General features: G+C 43.8%; 2 protein-coding genes and 1 pseudogene across 2 annotated transcripts; 2 read left to right on the forward strand and 1 right to left on the reverse strand.

Moving 5' to 3' along the window:
* Positions 1-2,056: 2,056 nt before the first annotated feature.
* Positions 2,057-9,467, forward strand: LOC123148999 (disease resistance protein RGA5-like; annotated as a pseudogene).
* A 9,351-nt stretch (positions 9,468-18,818) lies between these two features.
* Positions 18,819-19,771, forward strand: LOC123146870 (uncharacterized). The gene has a single exon (XM_044566141.1). The coding sequence runs from the start codon at positions 19,124-19,126 to the stop codon at positions 19,478-19,480; it is 357 nt and encodes a 118-aa protein (XP_044422076.1). The 5' UTR covers positions 18,819-19,123; the 3' UTR covers positions 19,481-19,771.
* Positions 19,772-20,835: 1,064 nt separating this feature from the next.
* Positions 20,836-21,905, reverse strand: LOC123152522 (probable glutathione S-transferase). The gene is made up of 2 exons (XM_044572048.1): positions 21,557-21,905; positions 20,836-21,374 (listed from the first exon to the last, which is right to left on the reverse strand). The coding sequence occupies exons 1-2, from the start codon at positions 21,866-21,868 to the stop codon at positions 21,000-21,002; spliced, it is 687 nt and encodes a 228-aa protein (XP_044427983.1). The 5' UTR covers positions 21,869-21,905; the 3' UTR covers positions 20,836-20,999.
* Positions 21,906-22,253: the final 348 nt, after the last annotated feature.

A 22,253-nucleotide genomic window follows, 5' to 3' on the forward strand; every position in this document is an offset into this window, starting at 1 on the left:
CCAAATTTCAACTATCTCAACCAACTTAGAAACATTTCTTAGGTTTTACACAATTTTGTTAATTATTTGTCATATTCCAACAAAACTCTGTAACACTTTATAATTGAAAATGTGAATAGATAATTTAAATTCATGTGAATTGTGTGTTGAATGGTTATGAAATTAATTGACATATGTCTGAATGTTTCTGAAATTGATGTGAACAATCATTGCAACTTTGTTGATAATTTTGTATGAAATTTCACAAGAAAAATTTCAAAATAAATGATTTTTTGTTAAAATATTGAAAAAGTTACTAAATTCTAATCAAATAAGTGAGATACGTGTAAAAACATATTGGAACGGAATTGAAACAAATTCACGTTTGTAACATTCGATGATTCATTGCGATATAATGTTTGGAAATATGTAAAAAGTTTTAAAAATGAAGTCAATAATTCATAGGAAAAACACATTTGGAGATCTGAAACCTTTAGTCTCTGTTCGGTTAATCCTCTCCAAGAGGATTGACGAGAATTGAGACGTATTTTGACTTACAAGGGGTTTAAATCCTCCTCAGACCCCTTCAATCATCTCCTCTCCTCGAGAGGTTTGGAGGGGATTGGCGAGGATTGGGACGTATTTTGATCCTCCTCAAACCCCTTCAATCCTCTCGGATCCACACTCAACTGAACAAGGCCTTAAGCAATCAGTGAATCAAAATCATTTCATAACCACTGCAGTTTTTTGTAACATGGCACGCTCACGATAATTGCAACTTTTCGAAACAAGATAGGCTCACGTGAATTAGTGTGATAAATAGCTTTGAATGATCGGAGAGAGTGTAGAAACAATATTTCTTTTTTCCTTGTGATGGGACAACTCGATTGCAAATGCTTTCTTTATCTTTCTATACCTTGTGGTGGGACAACTAAATTGCAAAAGCCGACGAGAGAGAGAGGGGCCAAGCACGTGAGCTGGCCCAGCTATTTAATTCCCGACAAGGAGTGGTGGTGGGCCCCACTCCTACAATGATGGTAGGAAAAGAACAGTCCATTAGCTAGACTAAATGCAGAGAACACCTTCTGCACTGAGTCAGCACAATCATTGCGCAAAGAGCATATCCTCAAGAGCATATTCTCTCGGGTTCTAATTTGGTGGCTCATATGATGGACTGGCCTATTTGGCCTTTCATAGTTCGCTTTCAATCCTCATTTGTCTATATACCCAACCATGCCCTCAAATTGCCTGGCCACATGTGTATGATTGGTGAGGATGAAGAGAAAGGGATAACGTGATTCGAGGTGGGTTGCCTCTGACGTGATGGACTACCTAATTTTCTCCACATATGGACTCAATGTGAGGGTTTGCGGATAACATGTACATACGAGAACAATTTAGGGGGCTCTAGTTAGATATCGATTTTTTTCTCTCCTGTCCAGGTTGCCCACCCGCAACATATGAGGGCAGTTTGATGGGTTGGGATTGAGATGCTTTTATTAGGTCTCCTTGTATTTATATTTTGATCATATATTTAATTAATAAAATATAAATAATATGTCACAACTATTATATGATGAGAATCCTCTTTTGAATACAGTACAATGGTATATCTTTTGTAGGATATAAATCATGTTTTGTTAGTCATGCAAATGGTACGCATTGACCCAAAATACAAGGGGTTTCAATAAACTTAGACGGAGGAAGTGCACTTTATACTCCCTCCGTCCCATAGTAGTGGATACAGTTTTCTTCAAAAGTCAAACTTTGTAAAGTTTTACCAAGTCAAAAAGAAAAATATCAATAATAGTAATACCATATGCATTCACTATAAAAATATATATCACAATGAATCTAATGGTACTGGTTTGATATTGTACACTCTATAAACCTGATCAAAGTTGATGAAATTTGACTTAAAAAAAATCTATGCGCAGTATATCATGGAATCAAATGTTCAAAGACAACGCTACAAATATTCCACTTTTTACTCCGAGTAAATAGAGAACGTGTGTGTCTACTAGACTAAGGAGTGATAATAAATAAATGGTTAGAACCAGCTTGGAGCGAGAGAGAAAGAGAGAGAGGGAGGGAGGGAGAGAGAGCAAAGGCTGAAAGCTAGTAAAATTTTCATAGGTGCGTCCCCCGCTCCATTGCAAAATCTCTCAGCGACTGGCGTTGTGTAGCATTGAAGAATACACATAATCAATGGGTCGGTCGCCATCCTCCACCGGTGTCGCCGGCGTGAAGAAGGGCCCGTGGACGGTAGAGGAGGATATACTGCTCATAAACTACTTCCAGAGGCATGGCAACGGCGGCAACTGGCGAACCTTGCCCCAGTGCGCCGGCCTGAACCGCTCCGGCAAGAGCTGCCGCCTCCGCTGGACCAACTACCTCCGCCCCAACATCAAGCGCGGAACCTTCACCGACGATGAGGAGAAAACCATCATACACCTCCACTCCATTCACGGGAACAAGTATGTGTATTATTCTCTGTTGTGTCTGTCGATATCTTTCTTCTTCTCCAACTCCGGTGTCAAGCCACACTGTGTCGCTGCTGAATGCTTACGAATTGAACTTTAAACAGGTGGTCGGCGATCGCGACTCATTTGCCGGGGAGAACAGGCAATTTTATCAAGAATTACTGGAACACGAACCTGCGCAAGAAGCTGCTCCAGATGGGCATCAACCCCGTCACGCACCGACACACTGACCTCAGCATGCTCAAGGGGCTCCCCGGCCTGCACGCCGCTGCCCCCGGTAATAGCCTCTCCTCTGGTGTCAGCATGGGCACCAGGGCACAGCCCCACACCAACGCGGCCAGCTTCGCCGGGAGCAGCTCGGACATGAACACTCTCGGGATCAAGGACAAAGCAGCCAGCTTCGCCGGGAGCAGCAGCTCGGACATGACTACTCTCGGGGTCAAGGACGAAGCCGCCAGCTTCACTGGCAGCCACTCAGACATGAAACCTCCCAGGATCAAGGACAAAGCCGCCAGCTTTACCGGCAACTACTCGAAGATGAAACCTTTCAGGATCAAGGACGAAGCACTCAGCTTCACTGGCAGCTACTCGGACATGAATTCTCTCAGGATCAAGGACGAAGCCACCAGCTTCACAGGCAGCTACTCGGACATTAAATCTGTGAGTCTCCAGGACGAAACCACCAGCTTCACTGGCAGCTACTCGGCCACCGGCACTGGCTGGGACATGAATGCTCTCTCCGGGCTCCAGGCCGACCCCGACAAGTTCCAGCTCCTCCAGGACCATTGTTGGGTGATCAGTGCTTCGTTGGGCGCCATGAGAGCCCTTGTTGAGAAGCTGGACATGCTGCTGCTAGCTTATTCATCTCCTCAGGAATGCTCCTCCAAGAGGGTGAAGGATGGGATGCACCTTCTCAAAGATGACCTTGAAGAGATAAGCTCCTACCTTGATGAACTTTTAGAGGTTGAGGACCCTCCCCCGATGGCCATGTGCTGGATGAATGAGGCACGCGAACTGTCTTATGACATGGAGGATTACATTGACAGCTTATTATTATGTGTGCCACCTGACCATTTCAACAAAAATAAGAAGAGGAAGAAGAATAAAAAGAAGATAATAAAGAAGAGGCTCAAGTGGCACAGACAGATCACATACATTGCGCAAGTGTCAGAACATGGTGTCAGGACCAGCAAACGCATTCATGTTACTGTTGTCCCTCCTCTTCCCAAAAAGTCCAAGATTGCGGAAACAATATCAGAATTCAGGATCTATGTCCAGGAGGCAATTGAACGGCATGACAGGTATAAGCTCCATTGTTGCAGCAACTTGAGGAGACATACATTCTTGTCCAATGGCCGTATGCTTCCAATGCCATATGAAGAAACCGATGATCATGTTGTAATCGATGGCCGTATGAATGAGTTTATCAACTCACTGGTAGCTGATGTTGCTGCAGATCAGCAGCAGCTCAAGGTGGTATCTGTCCTTGGATCGGGATGTCTGGGTAAAACTACACTTGCCAAAGTGCTGTACAAAAGAATTGGGATGCAATTCGATTGCAGAGCTTTCATTCGAGTGTCCAAAAAGCCTGATATGAAGAGCCTTCTTCACAACCTGTTCTTGCAACTCCATAAGAAGAAGCAGCCACTACCTGCCAATTGTAATGAACTTGGCATCAGCGACATTAATATCAGCAAACATCTGCAAGATAAAAGGCACTGTTAACCCAGTCTCTTTATTCTAGTTTATGTTTTTTTTGCGGGATTATTCTAGTTTATGTTAACCCAGCAAACTTCAGTTTTTACTATTATCCTGGCACAGTATATCTGATATGCGTGAATTCTTGGCATGCAGGTATCTAATAGTCATTGATGACTTGTGGGATGCATCAGCATGGGATATTATTAAATGTGCTTTTCCGAAGGGAAGCCATGGCAGTAGAATAATAATAACCACACAGATTGAAGATGTTGCATTAACATGTTGCTGTGATCACTGGGAGCATGTTTTCGAGATGAAACCTCTTGACGACGATCACTCAAGAAAGCTATTCTTTAACAGACTTTTTGGTTCTGAAAGTGACTGTCCTGAAGAATTCAAACAAGTTTCAAATGAAATTGTTGATATATGTGGTGGTTTGCCGCTAGCAACAATCAATATAGCTAGTCATTTGGCAAACCAACAGACAGGATTAGCACTTGATTTGCTGGCATACATGTGTGATTCACTGAGGTCCCATTCTTGGTCAAGTTCTACCTTGGAAAGAACGAGAAAAGTACTGAACCTTAGCTACAATAATCTTCCTCAGCATCTGAAGACATGTTTGCTGTATTTTCATATGTATCCAGAGGGCTCCATAATCTGGAAGGATGATCTGGTGAAGCAATGGGTGGCTGAAGGGTTTGTTGCTACAGGAAAAGGGAAAGAGCAAGATAAAGAAACGACAGAGAAAACTGCAGGAATCTATTTTGATGCGCTTGTTGATAGAAGATTCATTCAACCTTTATATATCAACTACAACAATAAGGTGTTGTCCTGTACAGTTCATGACGTAGTACGTGATCTTATTGCAAAAAAGTCTGCAGAAGAGAATTTCATTGTGGTAGTAGACTACAATTGAAAAAATATAGCACTTTCCCATAAGGTTCGTCGTCTATCTCTCATCTTTGGTGATGCAAAATATGCCAAGACACCAGAAAACATCACAAGGTCACAAGTTCGGTCACTCAGATTTTTTGGATTATTCAAGTGTATGCCTTGTGTTAGAGACTTCAAGGTTCTCCGTGTCCTAAACCTTCAACTATCTGGTCATTGTGGCGCCCATGACCCCATAGACCTCACTGGCATTTCAGAGCTGTTTCAGTTAAGATATTTGAAGATCACAAGTGATATCTGCATAAAACTACCAAACAGTATACGAGGGCTGCAATGTTTGAAAACGCTCGATCTTATGGATGCAACAAGAGTCACTGCTGTTCCATGGGATATTATACATCTCCCACACTTGTTGCACCTGACTCTTCCGGTTGACACAAATCTGCTGGATTGGATAGGCAGCATGACTGACTCAGTCATCAGTCTGTGGAGCCTTGGCAAGCTGAACTACCTGCAGGATCTTCATCTTAACATGTCGTGTATTCCTTCACTTCTGGGCGTGGAAGCTCTGGCTCATTTGATCGGAGGGCATGGTAACCTGAAAACTATAGTAATGTCTCATGGCTCATCGGTGATTCCTGGCGCCTCAAAAGCAATAATTTCCTGGGATGACTTGGAACCTCTCCCCCTTCTCCAGAGATTTGAATGCTCGCCGCACAGCTGCATCACATTTTCCCGAATTCCTAAGTGGATTAAAGAACTTAGCCACCTGTGCATTCTGAAGATTGCAGTGGTGGAACTGCAGATTAGTTGGGTTGATATTCTGAGAGGATTGCCTGCCCTCACTGCTCTGTCTCTGTATGTGCGGCGTGCGCCCATTGAAAGGATCATCTTCAACAAGGCAGACGGGTTCTCAGTTCTCAAGTACTTCAAGTTGACTTGCACGAGTGGTATAGCGTGTCTAAAATTTGAGGCGCAAGCAATGCCTAATCTCTGGAAGCTCAAGCTAGGTTTCAATGCCACCCCCCGAATGGACCAACATCAACTTATCCGCATCGAGCATATGCCAAACCTTAAAGGGATATCCGTAAAATTTGGGGGTGTAGCTGCTCATATAGAGTATGCGAGGTCTGTTGTAACTAGTCATCCGAGAAATCCTACAATCAATATGCAATTGGTGAATTTTTGTTCAAATTGTGATGGAAGCACAAAACAGAACCTTCTCACCAACTGGGCTGTCAAGTCACGTGCCGCAGCCTCAGCACCAATGGAGGATCCTCCCAGTCACTTCACCACCACCTTCTCCAGCTCCGATGGCATCTTCATGGCAGACATGAACTTGGAGGCGCTCTGCCGCCTATCTGACAACCTCGCCGCCGTCTTCCGCTCGCCGGATGTCTTCGCCTTCCTTGTTGACATGCACATCGTCGTGCCCGACGCGCCCGACCTGCCTGTGCACCTTCCCATGCTCTGCGCACGAAGTCCCTTCCTGCATGATTTCTTCATGCGCCGTGCCGCTGCCGTGAAGGGCAACCGGCTGGACCTCCGCGAGCTTCTGGGTGAGAAGATGGAGGTCGGGTACGAGTCATTGCAGCTGGTGCTCGAGTACCTGTACACCGGCTGCGTCGGCGACCTTCCCAAGTCGGTGTGCGTCTGCGCTGATGTAGATGGCTGCACGCATGTCGGCTGCCACCCCGTCATCTCCTTCATGGTGCAGGTCCTCTTTGCCGCATCCACCTTCCAGATTGCCAAGCTCACCAACCTCTTCCAGGTCCACCTCTTCCCCCCCTTCTCCATTGCGATGATTTCTTCATATCAGACATTTATTGTCCTTGGTGGGAATGGGATGTGTATTTATCAGATGTTTCAATGCTATATTTCAGCCGAATGGGATAGATCCATATCATATTATTCTAGCTAAAATTCTTTAATTTCAATGCTTTTACAAAACATCGATAAGCATTACATTTGTGCTGAATATATGGTACTCATTAAATTGGTCAAGTTTTTTATTCATGGGGCATGTTGACTTGTTTGGAGCTCCCTACTAGGGTGCAACGCCCGTTTAGGTTCAAGAATCAAGACCCATTCCTGGCTCAGTTTGATGTAGGAATGGAAATAAATTGAGTTGTCTGTGCATGTGGTGGCGTAAATTGGTGTCCCAGTTTCAAAACCTGTCCGCTTAAATGTGTTGATGATGCAAATCATGCAATTGGTTGCTCCAGCGCTGTGTCATTTTGATGATATTTCAGGGATTCTTGTTTTGAATTTTTATAGGAAAAAGGAAAGGTAACTGTTTAAAGCATGAAAATGCTGCTCTTCTAGGTGTATTCGAGAAAAAAAACTGTTCATGATAAACATGCTTGGGTCATACTATCCAAATCTAGGCTCCATGAATACCAACAGCTAATACATGTAGAGCAAAAATGATAGCATATAAATACAGCAGTTTTCCCCCGAAGTATTTGCAACAAGTCCGTGACAATAATATTCATCTAGTTTTTTCACTTACTAAAGTTTCGAATGTCAGTTTGTGTGAGAAGTGAATTATCCCAACAAACAATAATTAATTAATTATAGTAGTACCTAAGAACTAAGATTCCTAATACCTATGCACATATTAGCTCAATAACTCCTCATTTTCCATTAGGACCAATGAATATTCTCTCAAGAGAGAGTATTTAAATAGGGGACCCCCTTTTTGTAGGTAAATAATCATCAATCTGTGCATCTACACATTCTAGAAATTTTTAGACAGGGCGTTGCTTAAAATTTTGCTTTTTCAGATTTTTATTTAGTATTTTTGTTTTGAAAGTTCTGACTTGTGTATCTATGATGTGATGATAATTCGTGTCGGGTTGTTACTTGTAACATTTTACTATCATAGTGTTTTGCGTTTTTAAATAGCCAATACTAAGCCACGTCTTTTCCATGCAGTGGCGTCTCCTTGATGTCCTTGATGATGTTGAAGTTGATAACCTTCCATTGATCTTATCTGTTGCAAACTTATGCAATAAATCATGCATGAAACTTCTCGAGAGATGCCTTGAGATGGTAGTTCGGTCAAATCTTGACATGATTACTCTTGAGAAAGCATTGCCTCCAGATATTATCAAGCAAATTGCTGATTCACGCCTAAGTCTTGGGTTAGTTTCAGCCGAAGACAAGGGATTTCCTAACAAACATGTAAGAAGGATACTCCAAGCTCTTGACAGTAATGATGCGGAGGTAGCGACGATCCTGCACCAGGAAGGGCAGACTAATCTTGATGATGCGTTTGCGTTGCACTATGCTGTTGAACATTGTGACTCAAAGATCATAACAGAAATTTTGGACATCACACTTGCAGATGTTAATCATAGAAATCCTAGAGGTTATACTGTTCTTCACATTGCTGCCAGGCGAAGAGATCCCAAAATTCTTGCTTCTCTTTTAACCAAGGGTGCTCGGCCTTCCGATCTTACATTTGATGGAAGAACAGCAGTTCAAATCTCAAAAAGACTCACAAAACATAGGGATTACTTTGGGGTTACTGAAAAAGGGAAATCGTCTCCTCAAGATCGGTTATGCATTGAGATACTAGAGCAAGCTGAAAGAAAAGCACAACTTGGAGAAGAATGAGTTTCTGTTGAAATGGCCGGTGACGGTCTATGTGGAAAGTTGTTGTACCTTTGAAAACTGAGGTAATATCATCTAAAAACGAAAGTTTTTTAAATTACCCGGTTTTTATGGTTTGCACATGGTGGTGTTTTGCATGTGGAGTGAAGTTCTCCTTGTGCAACTTGCAAATGTGCTACTTTTATCTTCTCTTGGAAGTTGTGTTTTCACTCAATTATTTCCTTGCAATGCAGGTTCTTTGATGAAAATACTCTTTCCGATTGAGGCAACAGTAGCAATGGAAATTCCTCAAGTGAATGGTACTTTGGAATTTACTTTTGATTCTAGTCCAAATCCACATCTGGAGATACGATGGCCAACCGTTGATCTAAATGAATTTTCTTTCGAAACGAACGATGCACACTTGACTCGGCTGAGAGCCCTCTCCAAAACAGGTGAGGCACAGCCTGCCTTTGTATAACCACCGCGCTTCTACATTATTTATATTTTCAGCCTAATAATATTCACTTCTTTAGCTAATCTGCTGTGTAACATTCTGAATAAGAAAGCTTGTTCAGCTGAAGTTGAGATCCAATAATCTTTTCCCAGCTGTATTCTACTTTCGTTGCTGTCTCCTTGGGCCTGTTTAGTCGGCTCTTGTACTGAACTTCCTCGAAAAATAAATGAAAATCCAATTGTCTGTGGGTTGAATATTTTCCTGTCTACCAGTCCAACTCGGCAAACGCTTCTTCCCATGTTGTTCGAATGTGCTGAAGAAGATCATGGATGATGAATCTGAGCTGGATTCCATCGGAAGAGACACATCCACCGAGAGGAAGCGGAGGTTCCATGAGCTGCAGGACTTGCTTCAGAAGGCATTCAGCGAGGATAAGGAGTCGTCTAGTTTGACAAGTCTCAGGTATAGCTCGAATGCCGACGGGTGACATGAAAAGCAGCCAGAAATGCATGTCTGGGTTATACCGTTATACTAGTACTATATCAGATTGGAGTACGACTGGAAAGCAGCCAGATATTCAGATTGTGCCTTTTATAAAAGAAAATTTTCAGGTGAAATTAATCTAGAACTCGGTTCTCTTCTCGGATCGAACCTTCTACAAACTGCAAGCAGCCGATTGTTTGGAACTGCAGTTATCATTTAACGCCAGAACATGTTCATGGCATGTGCTGTTCTTTTCTCTGTTCTGCACTTTTGAGGTGATGCTGTTGTGTAAATTTCAGCAACTAGTACAAATTTGTGGGAACTTGTAGCTGGTACGTAGTAGTAGATTAATTCAGTTCACACCGAAATGCGCTACTGATAGACCAGCGTGTCAGTTCAATTCGGCATGCTCAACTAATTCTTCTTGGCATGTACTATTCGAGTTAGGTCCCTAGCTATGCGTATGGGACGAGTGGAATAAATATGTCTCACTTGTCATACGGTAGCTCTTCCCATATGACAAGTGAGATATATTTATTTTGTCTTTTTTTTCTTCAGGTTTATTTGATTTTCTTTGTTTCTTTCTTCAGTTTTCACCCTTTTTTTGTACTGTTTTCTCCAGTTTTTTCTTCTTTTCTTGTTCTTTTCCTCCTTATCCTTTTAACACATGTCTACTTTTTTCATACAAATTTTACATTTTCCTATACATCATATACATTTTTATACGTGTTTAACATTTTCCCAATACATGATTAACATTTTTCAAATACATCTTTTGAATACGTGTTGAACAATTACCAAATACACATGGAAACATTTTTTGAATTGATATGAATTTTTTAAAACTACACGAAATATTTTTGTACATTGTATAAATATTGTTTCTAAATGTCACTAAAATATTTTTGAAATGGGTCGACATTTTTTAATCGTGAAATATTTTTGGAAACGTGTGAACTCTTTTTAAATGTCTCAATTTGTTTTTTCGATACAATCATCATTTTAAAAAATTACGCTACTCCCTCCGATCTGAATATGCAACCTCTATACTTTTACATTGCATTAGAACTTTTCAAATTTGTGGTTTATATATTTTTTGAATTTTTATTATATTTTTTGGATTATTTTGGAAATAGGAACAAAATAAAAAAATTAAAAAACAGAGAAGGGAAACGAATTAACCTGCGTGAAGCTACTTAGGCCGGCCCATTAGTATGGATGTTGATGCCAGACGAGCTTGTGTCTTGCTGCGGGTGAGACATAGCTGCTCCCAACACCACTAGTACTAGTAGTACGTCCTGTTGTGCCGGAAGAGGATTTGTAGCACCTAGGTGCTCCAAATATTGAGAAATTTGAAATAAAAACTGAGAAAATTGAAATAAAAACTGGGATTTTGGAATATCAAACTTGGGGATTCGATCTACTTTCGTGTGAAATTTCATGAAAAATATATCAGGAAAGGTATCCGTGGCAAAAAAGATAAAATAAAAAATTCTATGTATGAAAAAAGACTGTTTGGATGGATTTTTATTCGGACAATATTTCCTTCGCCACGGATACATTTCCTGGTATATTTCACAAAACTTCACAAGAGAATAGATTGGGAACCCAGGTTTGATATCCCTTCAGATTTTTTTTTGATTCTTTGGTATTTTTTAAGTTTAATATTTGTACAGGGGTGTGGAGCACCAAAGAGCTCCTGCGTATTTTCCTGATTGTGCCTTTCTACCTTAAAAAGTTTTTCTTTCGGTGGCTAGTTTACTTTGCTGTGTTATTCTAATAGCACATGTTTATAAAGAGAAGGTGTGTTATAACATGGTGTGAAAATTCAGAGCCACACAGTTCTAAATTGTACAATCCAAAACATGACACATTTGTATCGTTTTGTCAATCAAAGATGACATCTTCAAATTAATTAAGAGCCCATATAAATGATACTCCCTCCTTCCATATATATAGGGCCTAGTACATTTTTTGAGGTTGCCGTTGATTATTGATAAGATTAATAATATATGAAATATATAATGTGAAAATTACATCATTAGAAGCTTCTTGTACGTACGAATTTGAGGGTGTGCTTTGTTTAACTTGTATGCCATATATTATTGCTTGGTCAAAGTTAGCCTTAAAAAACGCATTAGACCCTATATACATAGAAGGAGGGTGTACAAATATGGAAATCGGTGAAGCAAGAACTGTGAACATGGCACAACTTTTCTTAAACTACAAGTGTCCCCATGATTCAACACAATTGAAAGGATAGCTAGGGGAAAAAATGCTCAGTGCAAAATAACACTTCTTAGAAAAAAAATGTTATATCATTTGTGCTGAATGTTCATCTATTTCAACCAAAAATATGCACCTGGATTGTGGAAATAGTTAACAAAATAAAAATTCTCAACAAAAGGTTGAAATGGTAAAAATATTTCGTGAAGTATGTTACATGATATTGAATTAATGCTCCCCTAGAGTTTTAGAAGAATTTTCAGCAGTCAAGACAAGAAACGGACCCAAATAGGACAAAAAAATGACAATCTAAGTTCGACGTGGCATCCAACGACATGTCGGCAAAGGTATTTTCACGTTAATACCTGCTTGATCTCCACACAAGAGTTGATATTTGCTGGGTCTCGGTTTCTAGTCTCTCTTTGTACAGTTCTCTTGTTTATTGACTATTTTTTCCTTTACAGACTATTTTGTTTTGATAGTTTGCTGTCATAATTACATTGTTTGCTTATGCTTGCTTATTTAGTGTTTCTGTTGGTGGATACCAATATTAAATATATGGACACATTTAGTGTGCAATTTTTAATTATAATTTTAATAATTTGCTAAAATAGAGAATGTTAAAGTTTTGAATTAATTTATACTAACTTATCTCATAAGTTCTTGTCAAGTTTTGTGTGAATAAAGTTTTTAAGAACCAGGAGAGACTATGCTATTACTTCTATTAAGGATGCGGCCTGTCGTGGGGGGCTCTTTGTGCCGTCTGATCTGCTCGGCCAGCAAGCACCAGGCCGACCTGCCCCGACAGTTCATTATGGGTGGACCGCAGGGTCGCATAGGGCCACAATCATCAGGCAGTTTCGGTCGCACCTGTGATGACCCTGTTACGCGTTGCCCCGCGCACTATAGGGAGGCTAGAAGCCTGTCGATGACTTCGGCAAGAGGTCCTATGTGTCGCATTTTGCGTCAAATTGCCGCCGAAACGCACAGGGGGAACCACCGAGTGGGCCGGCCCATTAGCGGCACTGCAGCGAGCGAACAACATGATGTGGCAAAAAATTGAGCGCCCCGCGGGGGATCGACCTCACGACTTGTGGCTGCTGAATGCCTGTAGTTAGCCACTCGAGCTGATGGCGTGTTCGTGAATGCTCTGCACCGCGAAATAATAAAAGAACTTCGGGGAGGGGCAGATCAAACATGTGCTGTAGCAACACGAACAAGGCAATGTAGGCGTATTTTTAGAAGCTCCGAATCTTTCTTTTAAAAACGTGAACATTTTTCAAAAACACAAACAAAATTTGGAATTTCAAACATTTTTCAAAAAAGCAAACAAAAATTAGGAACCACAGTATTTTTGAATTTGTTAACAATTTTTCTGAAACATGGGAACATTTTTGAAATTCTGAACAAATTTTGAAAGCCCGAACATTATTTGAAACTCCCCGAACAATTTTTGAATTTGTTAACATTTTTTTTTGAAAAATGGGAACATTTTTGAAATTCTGAACAAATTTTGAAAGCCCGAACATTATTTGAAACTCCCCGAACAATTTTTGAATTTGTTAACAATTTTTTTGAAAAATGGGAACATTTTTGAAATTCTGAACAAATTTTGAAAGCCCGAACATTATTTGAAACTCCCTGAACAATTTTTGAATTTGTTAACAAATTTTGGAAACGAGAACATTTTTCGAAATTGTGAACAAATTTTTTATGGGAATTTTTTTGAAATTCTGAACAAATTTTGAAAGCCCGAACATTATTTGAAACTCCCCGAACAATTTCTGAATTTGTGAACAAGTTTTGAAAACGAGAACATTTTTTGAAATTATGCACAAAATTTTGAAACGAGAAACATTTTTTGAAATTCTGAATTTTTTTTGAAACACGAACATTTTTGTGAATTTGTAAACAAATTTCACAATGAGAACATATTTTTGAATCTGAATAATTTTCAAAATTTTCAAACAAGTTCGAAAATAAAAATTAACTTGAAAATAAAAAATAAAGTAAAAAGAAAACAAAAATGAAAATGTTCAGAAATTCGTGAACATTGTTTTGAAAAAATAATTAGAAAAGACACGAACAATTTTCGAAATTTCTGAACAAAATTTGAAAACAGAAATATTTTGAAAATAAGAAACTGTTTTGAATTTAGGAACAAAATTTGAAAAAAGAAACATTTGTCAGTACCTGAACATTTCTGGAAAAAGAGAAAATAAATTAAAAAAAGATAACGGCAAAAATGGAAAACAATGAAAAAGAAAAGCCTGACCACAAAGAAAAAGAAAAAACAAAAAACCGGATGGGGCAGTGCGAACGCGATCTACTCAAATGGGCCGGCCCAGTCGCGTCGGTTCGCCGCTCGCCTGTGCGTTTCTCCGGCAACGAGCGGCAAATAGGAAATTCCGACTTCGGCCCCATGCGGGATGGTTCTATCCCGTTAGGTGGGCACTGGGCTGGCCTATCAGGACTGTTCGCCCTGGGGTGGGCATTCGGTAGAAACCGAAAATTCGGTTTATACCGTTCGGTCTATTTTTAAATTCGGTATTGAAAACTAAAAACCGAAAATAGCAGGCCAAGATTGCTAAGCGATTTTTCGGTTAACCGATACTTCGGTTCAGTTTTCGGTTTATTACCGAACACTGCTTACAGCGCGGCAGCGAGCGCTTCTAGTCTAAGAAATGAGCACCTCACGGTCTTATATCACCCAGCGCATTGCCACCTTGAGTATCGCAAGCGATGTGGGACTAAACAAATACGCTGAACACTCCATCCGGTCGTTAGAAGTACTAGTTGCGTTGGGCCTTGCAGTTAGTGGTGGGCCAAGGACTAAAAACGTACTAGTCAGGACGTGGTGGGACAAAGAGCATGCATGGGCCTTGGTATGTTGTGTGGTCGTAGCCTGGAGCGCTGGACGCGCGCACGCGACCGCCAGCGTTTGGCGCTACGCGCGGGAGCGCATGGAGGGAACCTCGTACACAAGTCAGGAAGTCGTTGCACTTCGGCTTTTTGTTTCGGTATCGGTTTAATACCGAACCAACCGATCTAAATTCGGTTATTAAAGGTAAAAACCGAATTTAATTGTGGCAGTATAAAAAACCGAAAATTCGGTTTATTCGGTTTCGGTATCGGTTCGGTATTCGGTTGGTCGGTTTTTATGCCCACACCTAGTTCGCCCCATGCCGTGCTGGTTCGATCGCGCTGTCCGGGGCCTGTGTCACGCTCGCACTAGCATCATCGATCGGCTCACGCGTCAGCAAGCCTGCTGCCCGTGTGCACCGGCTCGCACGGGGACCTGGCCTGTCAGGATTATTTGGGCCCGTGTCGCGCCCGTGGAGTCGGCTCACGCATGGGATGAACCTGCAAGGCTGGCATACTGGCTCTTTTTTTTAACACAGTATAAACGCAAAACGCTCATACGTACGCGTATACATTTACCTCTATGAATGCACGTACACACCCTACCTTTATGAACATCTTCAAGAGACTGAACCGGCATATCATCTTGAGATTTATGAAGTCACCGTAGGCGCCTTGTTGTCTACAAAAACGTCTCCTCCCACTGAAAGCTCATTTTTGTATTCCAAACTTTGTAATCTTCGAGGAATAAAGTCTTGGCTTCCCTAAAAAAAGCTACGTGTGGTGTGATCCCACTAACCAGAGCCGTCTGTCGAACAGACGCACAGCCGGACAGGCCCCACCTGTGGGCTTCTAGGAATTTTCCTAAAGTCGCTTGTGTTTGGCGGCTACATAGCAACCCTAATTTCTTTTTCAGACTCTCTCACCCGATCCCTCCTCCCATCCCGATGCACTCTCTTCTTCGCAAGCGGCGGCCAGCGTAGCTCTGCCTCCTCCTTGCCTCCATCCCACAATTCTACACCAGGAAGGACGGATGCAACTGGCAAGGCACTGGTGCAAGAACCTGGTCTGAGCGGAGCGCCGTTTGCATTGCCAACCGCTAGGACTCTTGGATCCCGATGCGGAGCGCCGCCACATTTTTGCGGCGACGTGAGTGGGCGTCCGTCTCCTCGAACGTGTAGGAGCGGCGGATGGCGTCACAGAGGGCCTCGTCATCGTCACTGGAGGGGGGCAGCGACTCCGGCGCGGATCTGCAAGACCCACACTCAAAACAGTTGGCGGCCTCCTCCGCCGCGCTCTTCCTTGCGCGTTGATACAGGCAGCCATTGGGCTACAACTACCTTGTGGACAGGAGCACCCAGTCTCGCCCAGGAGGAGCAGCTGTTGTCGGTGCCAGGCACCGCTGGACCCCTGCCGCCTGACGAACAGGCAGGGACCATGTTGGGCTGCCGTGGGGCGCCATGGAGCTATAGCTACCCACCTGGGCCGCCGCCGATGCCGTGGATGAAGAGCTCCCGCCCGATCCATCCTCGATCAGCTGAGCGGAATGCGAAGCGCTAGCTCCTCCTCGTCGGGCGCCAGACAAACTTCTCCTAGTCGATCGAGTCAGACTGTCAGAGTCACTGTCGATCCATTCCCAGACATGTCGGAGGGGAGGGGATAGGGAGGAGAGAGGAGGGGGAGGAGAATGAAGTCGAGTGGAGCAGAAAGGTTGACTAGGGTTTGATCGTCCGGCTTCGGGGTATTTATGGGAACATGTGTGGAGACGGTGTGGGCCACAGTGGGTTGGTCCGACGTGGCGGACGCTCCAGGGCACGTACGGGCCTCCCTATATCCCCCAAGATATGGGTTCAATATGAGGGGTGTCGGTCGGCTCCGACGTATAGAGCCGGTATGAGGGGTGCAGCTGGGTCGAGTTTTTTTATGGATCAGTGACCGGGCCATCCGCATGAACGTATTAGGGGCATTTGAGAAGCTCGGTTGTAGATGCTCTTATTTCCTTAAGAAAAAGCTAGATACATACTACAAGGGCGACCCTACGCGTCCGCTGGCGGATTATGTTCAAAGATCCGCCACCTTCACTGTCGTTTGATCCGGCGCATCCATCGGCCCGACTCTTTCCTCACAATTGCAACAAAGACAGTGTTGCGGAACCGTTTGCACATATCTCTTGTTGCGGAAACTTCTGCAACAAAGATTTTGTTGTAGACTTTTTTTCGCATTAACTTTTTTGAAACATGTGTGGCCTTCGAATGGACTTCTGCAACACAAATGATGCTGTAGAATTTTTTTCTCATCTTAATGCTTTTGTAACATAGACGTTGTTGCGGGATGACTTCTGCAACCTAGATGATGTTGCAGAAAAATGGCAGAGGCACGCGTCCAGTGATGTAGGTCTTGGGCGGCTGATAGAGGCTGCATGTCGTCCGATTAAACTTGTATCTGACGGTTGCACGTGTGGCGCAATTATAGTCGTGATCAGTCGGGTGATTCTAATCATTGTTCTTTTTGCAACAAGGCCTTAGTTGCAAAACGTTCTATTCTCTAATTTTCTGCAACAAAACCCTTGATTCAAAACCTTTTCTTCTCTAATCTCCTGCAGCAAGACCCATAATGCTGCACAATCTCTTCTTCCCTATTTTTCTACAACAAGACTCTTGTTGCCAAAATTGCAACAATATCTTCGTCACACCTAATTTTCTGCAACAAGGCGTGTGTTGCGAAAAGTGCAACACATCTCCAGCTGCGTCGCAGCACCGGTGCAGTCATCGTTCGCTGCCACCGTTCTGCAATAGTTGTTGCAAAAAAGATGAGGGAGAGAGATGTGCATGGTCAAGCAGGACACGTGTCAAGCAAGGGAGGCGACAGAAGGCCCGTGTTACATCTGCCGGCTAATTAGAATCATTTCCAATAGTACAAAGCAATTGGACACCCTTTCGTGTTTGCTTCCCAACTCGGCTCCCTCGCCTCATCTCCAATGTTTCAATCCCTCCATTGGGCGACCCTGCGGCAAGGAGCCAACTGCAGATCGGCAATCCGGCAATTGCTCCAAATTCAAAACTTTACAACTGCAGTACATGCCACACTGTGGCACTTATCAGGGTCCTTTTTTTTATGTAACTTTATGGTTACTACCAGACTATGGTACATAAACTCTTTTTTGCGAGAAAACTTTCAATCTATTCATCTTCAGTCATGGCGGTACAACGAACACCAGAAATAGTAAAAATTACATTCAGATTCCTAGACCACATATCGTCGACTACAAGAACGGATCCGAGCTGAAGGCGTGCCGCCGTCATCGCCCCTCGCTTGCCGGAGCCGGACAAAACTTGTTGTAGTAGACAGTCGGAAAGTCGGTCATGTCAAGGCCCCATAGGACTAGCGCAGTAGAACAACAACCGCCGCCGATAAAGAGTAACGTAGACCGGAAGGATTCAACCTCAAGACACATGAACGTAGACGTACTATGGCCAGATCCGAGCAAATCCACCAAGACAGATCCGCCAGAGACGTACCTCCACACGCGCAGCGATGATGCTAGACACACCACCGGGACAGGGGCTAAGGGGGGAGAACCTTATTCCATCTTCAGAAAGCCACTGCCGTCAACACAAACCCTAACAAAATTTGAAGGAACATCTAAAAACAAATCCTGCCGCCGATAGGGCCGGGATACACCATGCTGCCATAGCCCTAAGGCCACTGAAGACGAGACGGACCGGCGACGGCGGCGGCGAAATGCAGAGGAATCCTAAACTTTTGTTAGGGAAGGAGGTGGCTGCGTGCCACACAATACATAAAGTTGACGATGATGATCTATATTCCTGTAATCCAGTTGAATATAGTTCTTTTTGTCAGCATTAATCTTGATCATGTAGTTAGACGCCGGCTGGGCGCTGTGGCTGTTAGTTGCCGCCGTTGGAGTCTGTTGGAGGCAGCCGTGTCGTGCGCGCGGCCGGAGCTGTATGGAGCTTGTTCGTGGGTTAGTTAGTGGCCGGGTGTGAAGCGTGCATGCATTGGTTATTGGCTGTGTGGTAGCCGGGTAATGCGTGCGTGCGTGTAGTGTGTGTGCAGAAACCTGGCTATAAAAGCCCTCTCGTGTATTGATGTAGAGTGCGTCGGTTTGTTACCGCGCCACGGTGACGGTATGTGCCGAGCTGAGGAGAAGGAGTCTAAAAAAGATGTAGTCTTCATTCAGATCGTGGTATGCGCCCCGTCAACGTGAGAGTTCTTTCGGGGTTGTGCTGCGTGTGTGCGTGTGTTCCTCCATGTATGTGTCCAAGGGAGTTGAGCCAAGTGAATACAGAGGAAGAAAAAGGCCCCGGCGTTTGTCGCCGGGGCGGGCGTCCGTCCCCGCGGGTGTTCGTCGCCCGGAAAAATTCTTCTCCCTCGTGTTCTTGTGATTATTTGTCAATCCTTGGTTCCAACATTTGGTATCATGAGCTTGGTTCTCTTGGTGATGGTTCGCTATGTAGGAGGCGTGCCGGCGATGACGGTGTTCATTGGCGGCTGCGCGAAGCTCCGGGCCGTGTGTCGGCCTATGGAGGTGCGCGGCGCTGCAACTGTCATGGCGGACGCTGAGGTGGTGCACGGTGAGTCTGCGGCGAGCGCGGTGGCCGCAGAGGCGCTGTGTGGTGGTGCAGAGGCCGCGGACATGCGGCACGGTGTGGCGGCATGGAGGTGCTGCGCGGCGACGGAGGCCGCAGCAGCGCGGTGCAACACCATGAAGCGGCGTCCAGGAAGTCTCGCGTTTGAGCGCGACGACATCGACGGCGTTTTTGCTGAGAGACGCTAGACATATGCTGCCGGTGAAGAAGGAGCTCGGTGTATGTCGTCGAAGATGAAGAAGTAGGCACGATGGTAACATACGTCAATGTGCCAGGTCGAGTTCGTGGTGGTGGCGACCGGCTTCAGCGCGCCAGGTTGAGTCCGCGGTCGTAATGATGACGACGATGATGGGAGCTGCGACAACTCCAATGATGACAAGTCAGGATTAGGAGGGAAAGTGTAAGTAGTAATCTTAACATGCAAGATTGTTAGTTGGATGAGTTTAGTTAGTCGGCGTTGTGTGTGGATGACGCACTGAGTTAGTTAGGGCATGTACAATGGTGCTATCTTAGAAGTGCCACGTAGGATAAATGATGAGGTGAAGGAGAGAGAACTCATAAGAGAAGGCTTGTCTTCTCTTATTTAAGATAAGACAAGAGATGATCTCTTAGCACAATATGTCACACCACATTTTTAGGAATTGCTAGTTATTCAAGATAAGACTAAGAGATGACCCATTATAGACATTTTTCTTTGTCATCTTTAAATTACATGCAAAACTTAATATAAGACTATCTTATCAACCATTGTACATGCCCTTAGCTACATGCATAGCAAGGTTGTGAGGCCGTTAGTGCAGCTGCACAATCGCTGGACGTGCATGTATGTAGGACTTGATTAGTTGGTTAGTCGGTGAGCCGGCCGTGTACTCTCTCTGTTTCTTTTTACTCCGCATATAAGTTTTGGTCAAAGTCAAACTACATAAAGTTTGACTAAATTTATATTAAAAAATATGAACATCTACAATACTAAAATTATATAATATGAAAATACATTTCATGATGCATCTGAAAATATTGATTTCGTATTGTGAATGTTGATATTTTTTAATTTAAAATTAGTCAAACTTTACCAAGCTTGACTTTGACTAAACCTTATATGCAGACTAAAAAGAAACGGTGGCCAGTGTGGTGGACGGGTCTTGCGTGCGTGCGTGCATGTGCTAGTGTGTGTGCAGCCAGGTATAAAAGGCCCTCTGATGTACTGATCGAGGTGTCGATGTGTTGCCGAGCCATGGTGATGGTATGAGCCGAATCAGGATATGTGCCCCGTAAAGTAAGGTCGTTCGTGCGGCCGAGGCGTTTATGCACCGGAGAAATCCAGTGTGCTCCTTCTTTCACCTTCGTCCAAGCTAGTGAGAGGAGATGAGCAGCGAGCTGGTCTGGGGTTTGTCCCATCACTTTTTGTCCAAAATATAAGTAATTGGGAAACTACCAAATTTATGTAATTTTGACCATATGATTGCTCTTTGAATAATACTATTCAACACAATTTACTCCAAATATATATTTTACAGATAGTATGGTCAAATCTTAGCCGAAGTACAGTATATAGCACCAATATTAAGCACTCATAATTTTTGATGTCACACACACACATAAGAATACATCCCAGTAGATTATGGAATCACCATTCCACAAACTTTATTCTAGCACACAACATGCACAATTATACTGGCACACTGCATTGCACCGATCGAGTTGCTACTACTGATGGAGCATCGCATTGGCTATCATCTTGTATATGTCCTTCTTCGCGGTAAAGAGGGCAACGAGCTGCTCCCTCGTCGGTAGGCACTCCTTCACGGTTTCATTCGCGGTATACTCCTTTGCCCAGCGGCGCAGAGCAGGGAACTCGTTCTCGCCCATCAAGCTCACCCCGGTCACCTCCTCGAACGCATAGATCCAGTGAGCCGGCCCGCAGGCGGCGACGTCGAGGTAGCCAATGGAGTCGCCGCTGAAGAACCTCTTCCCTTGGAGCTGCCCTTCCAGCAGCGCCAGGTTCTCCTTCATCTCCTTCACAAACCCCTTCTGCTCCTCGCTGGCATCCAGCCACATGGCCAGCCAGAACGGCCTCGCGCACTGCTTGCATGTCCATCAAGTGTATGTTGGGTAAGTGCATGCTCACGAAAAGATGGCGGCTATAATTAATAAAAATGGATGTGTGCATCGCTGGATGCAAAAGCCGGGGTTATCTTTTTTTCGAAAAAAACAAAAAGATTGCGGCTAGCTTGTATGGACAGTAGGAGGATATAGGAGATCACCTTCTGTTCCAGGAACTGAGCCCAAAAACGGGCCATGGCACGGTCATATGGATCGGCCGGCAGGAGGGGCGGTCCATCGAAGGCCTCGTCGACGTACTCCATGATGAGGAGGGACTCGCAGATGGCCCGGCTGCCATGAAGAAGCACGGGCACCTTCTGGTGGATGGGGTTGTGCTTCAGCAGCAGCTCGCTCTTGCTCTGTAGATCTTCCAGAACAAGCTCGTAGGGCACCCCTTTGAGCCGCAGGGCGGCAGCGGCCCGGTGGACGAATGGGCTCCCCAATGTGCCGATGAGCTTAACCTGTTCAGACATCTTTGCTTTGCGTGCTTGCTTGCAGATTGTGGTTTATCTTTGCTTTGCTTGCTTGATGATATCTTGCCTACCTAAACAAACTAACACGCCGGTACTTATAGGGGTCTAACGGCGAGTTTTCAGTTTCTCTAAATCTGCACTGGGTTCAGATTCAGATGGCGGGTGTTACTGCTTTTTCTCCAAGAAAGGTTGAATTCTCTTTTAGTTTCCTTTAGTCAATGCCCTTTAGTTTCTTTGCCAATGGTCGTATGAGACATGCTACTGATCAGTTGCTCTAATAAAAAAATAATGAATTGGAATGAAATGATAGTGCAAAGATAATATGAGATGATAGTGACTTTGTTTGACATCTGTATCATTGTATGTTTATTAGGTACTAATGCAA

This window comes from Triticum aestivum, chromosome 7A (assembly GCF_018294505.1).
Source record: "Triticum aestivum cultivar Chinese Spring chromosome 7A, IWGSC CS RefSeq v2.1, whole genome shotgun sequence".
Lineage (NCBI taxonomy): Eukaryota > Viridiplantae > Streptophyta > Magnoliopsida > Poales > Poaceae > Triticum > Triticum aestivum.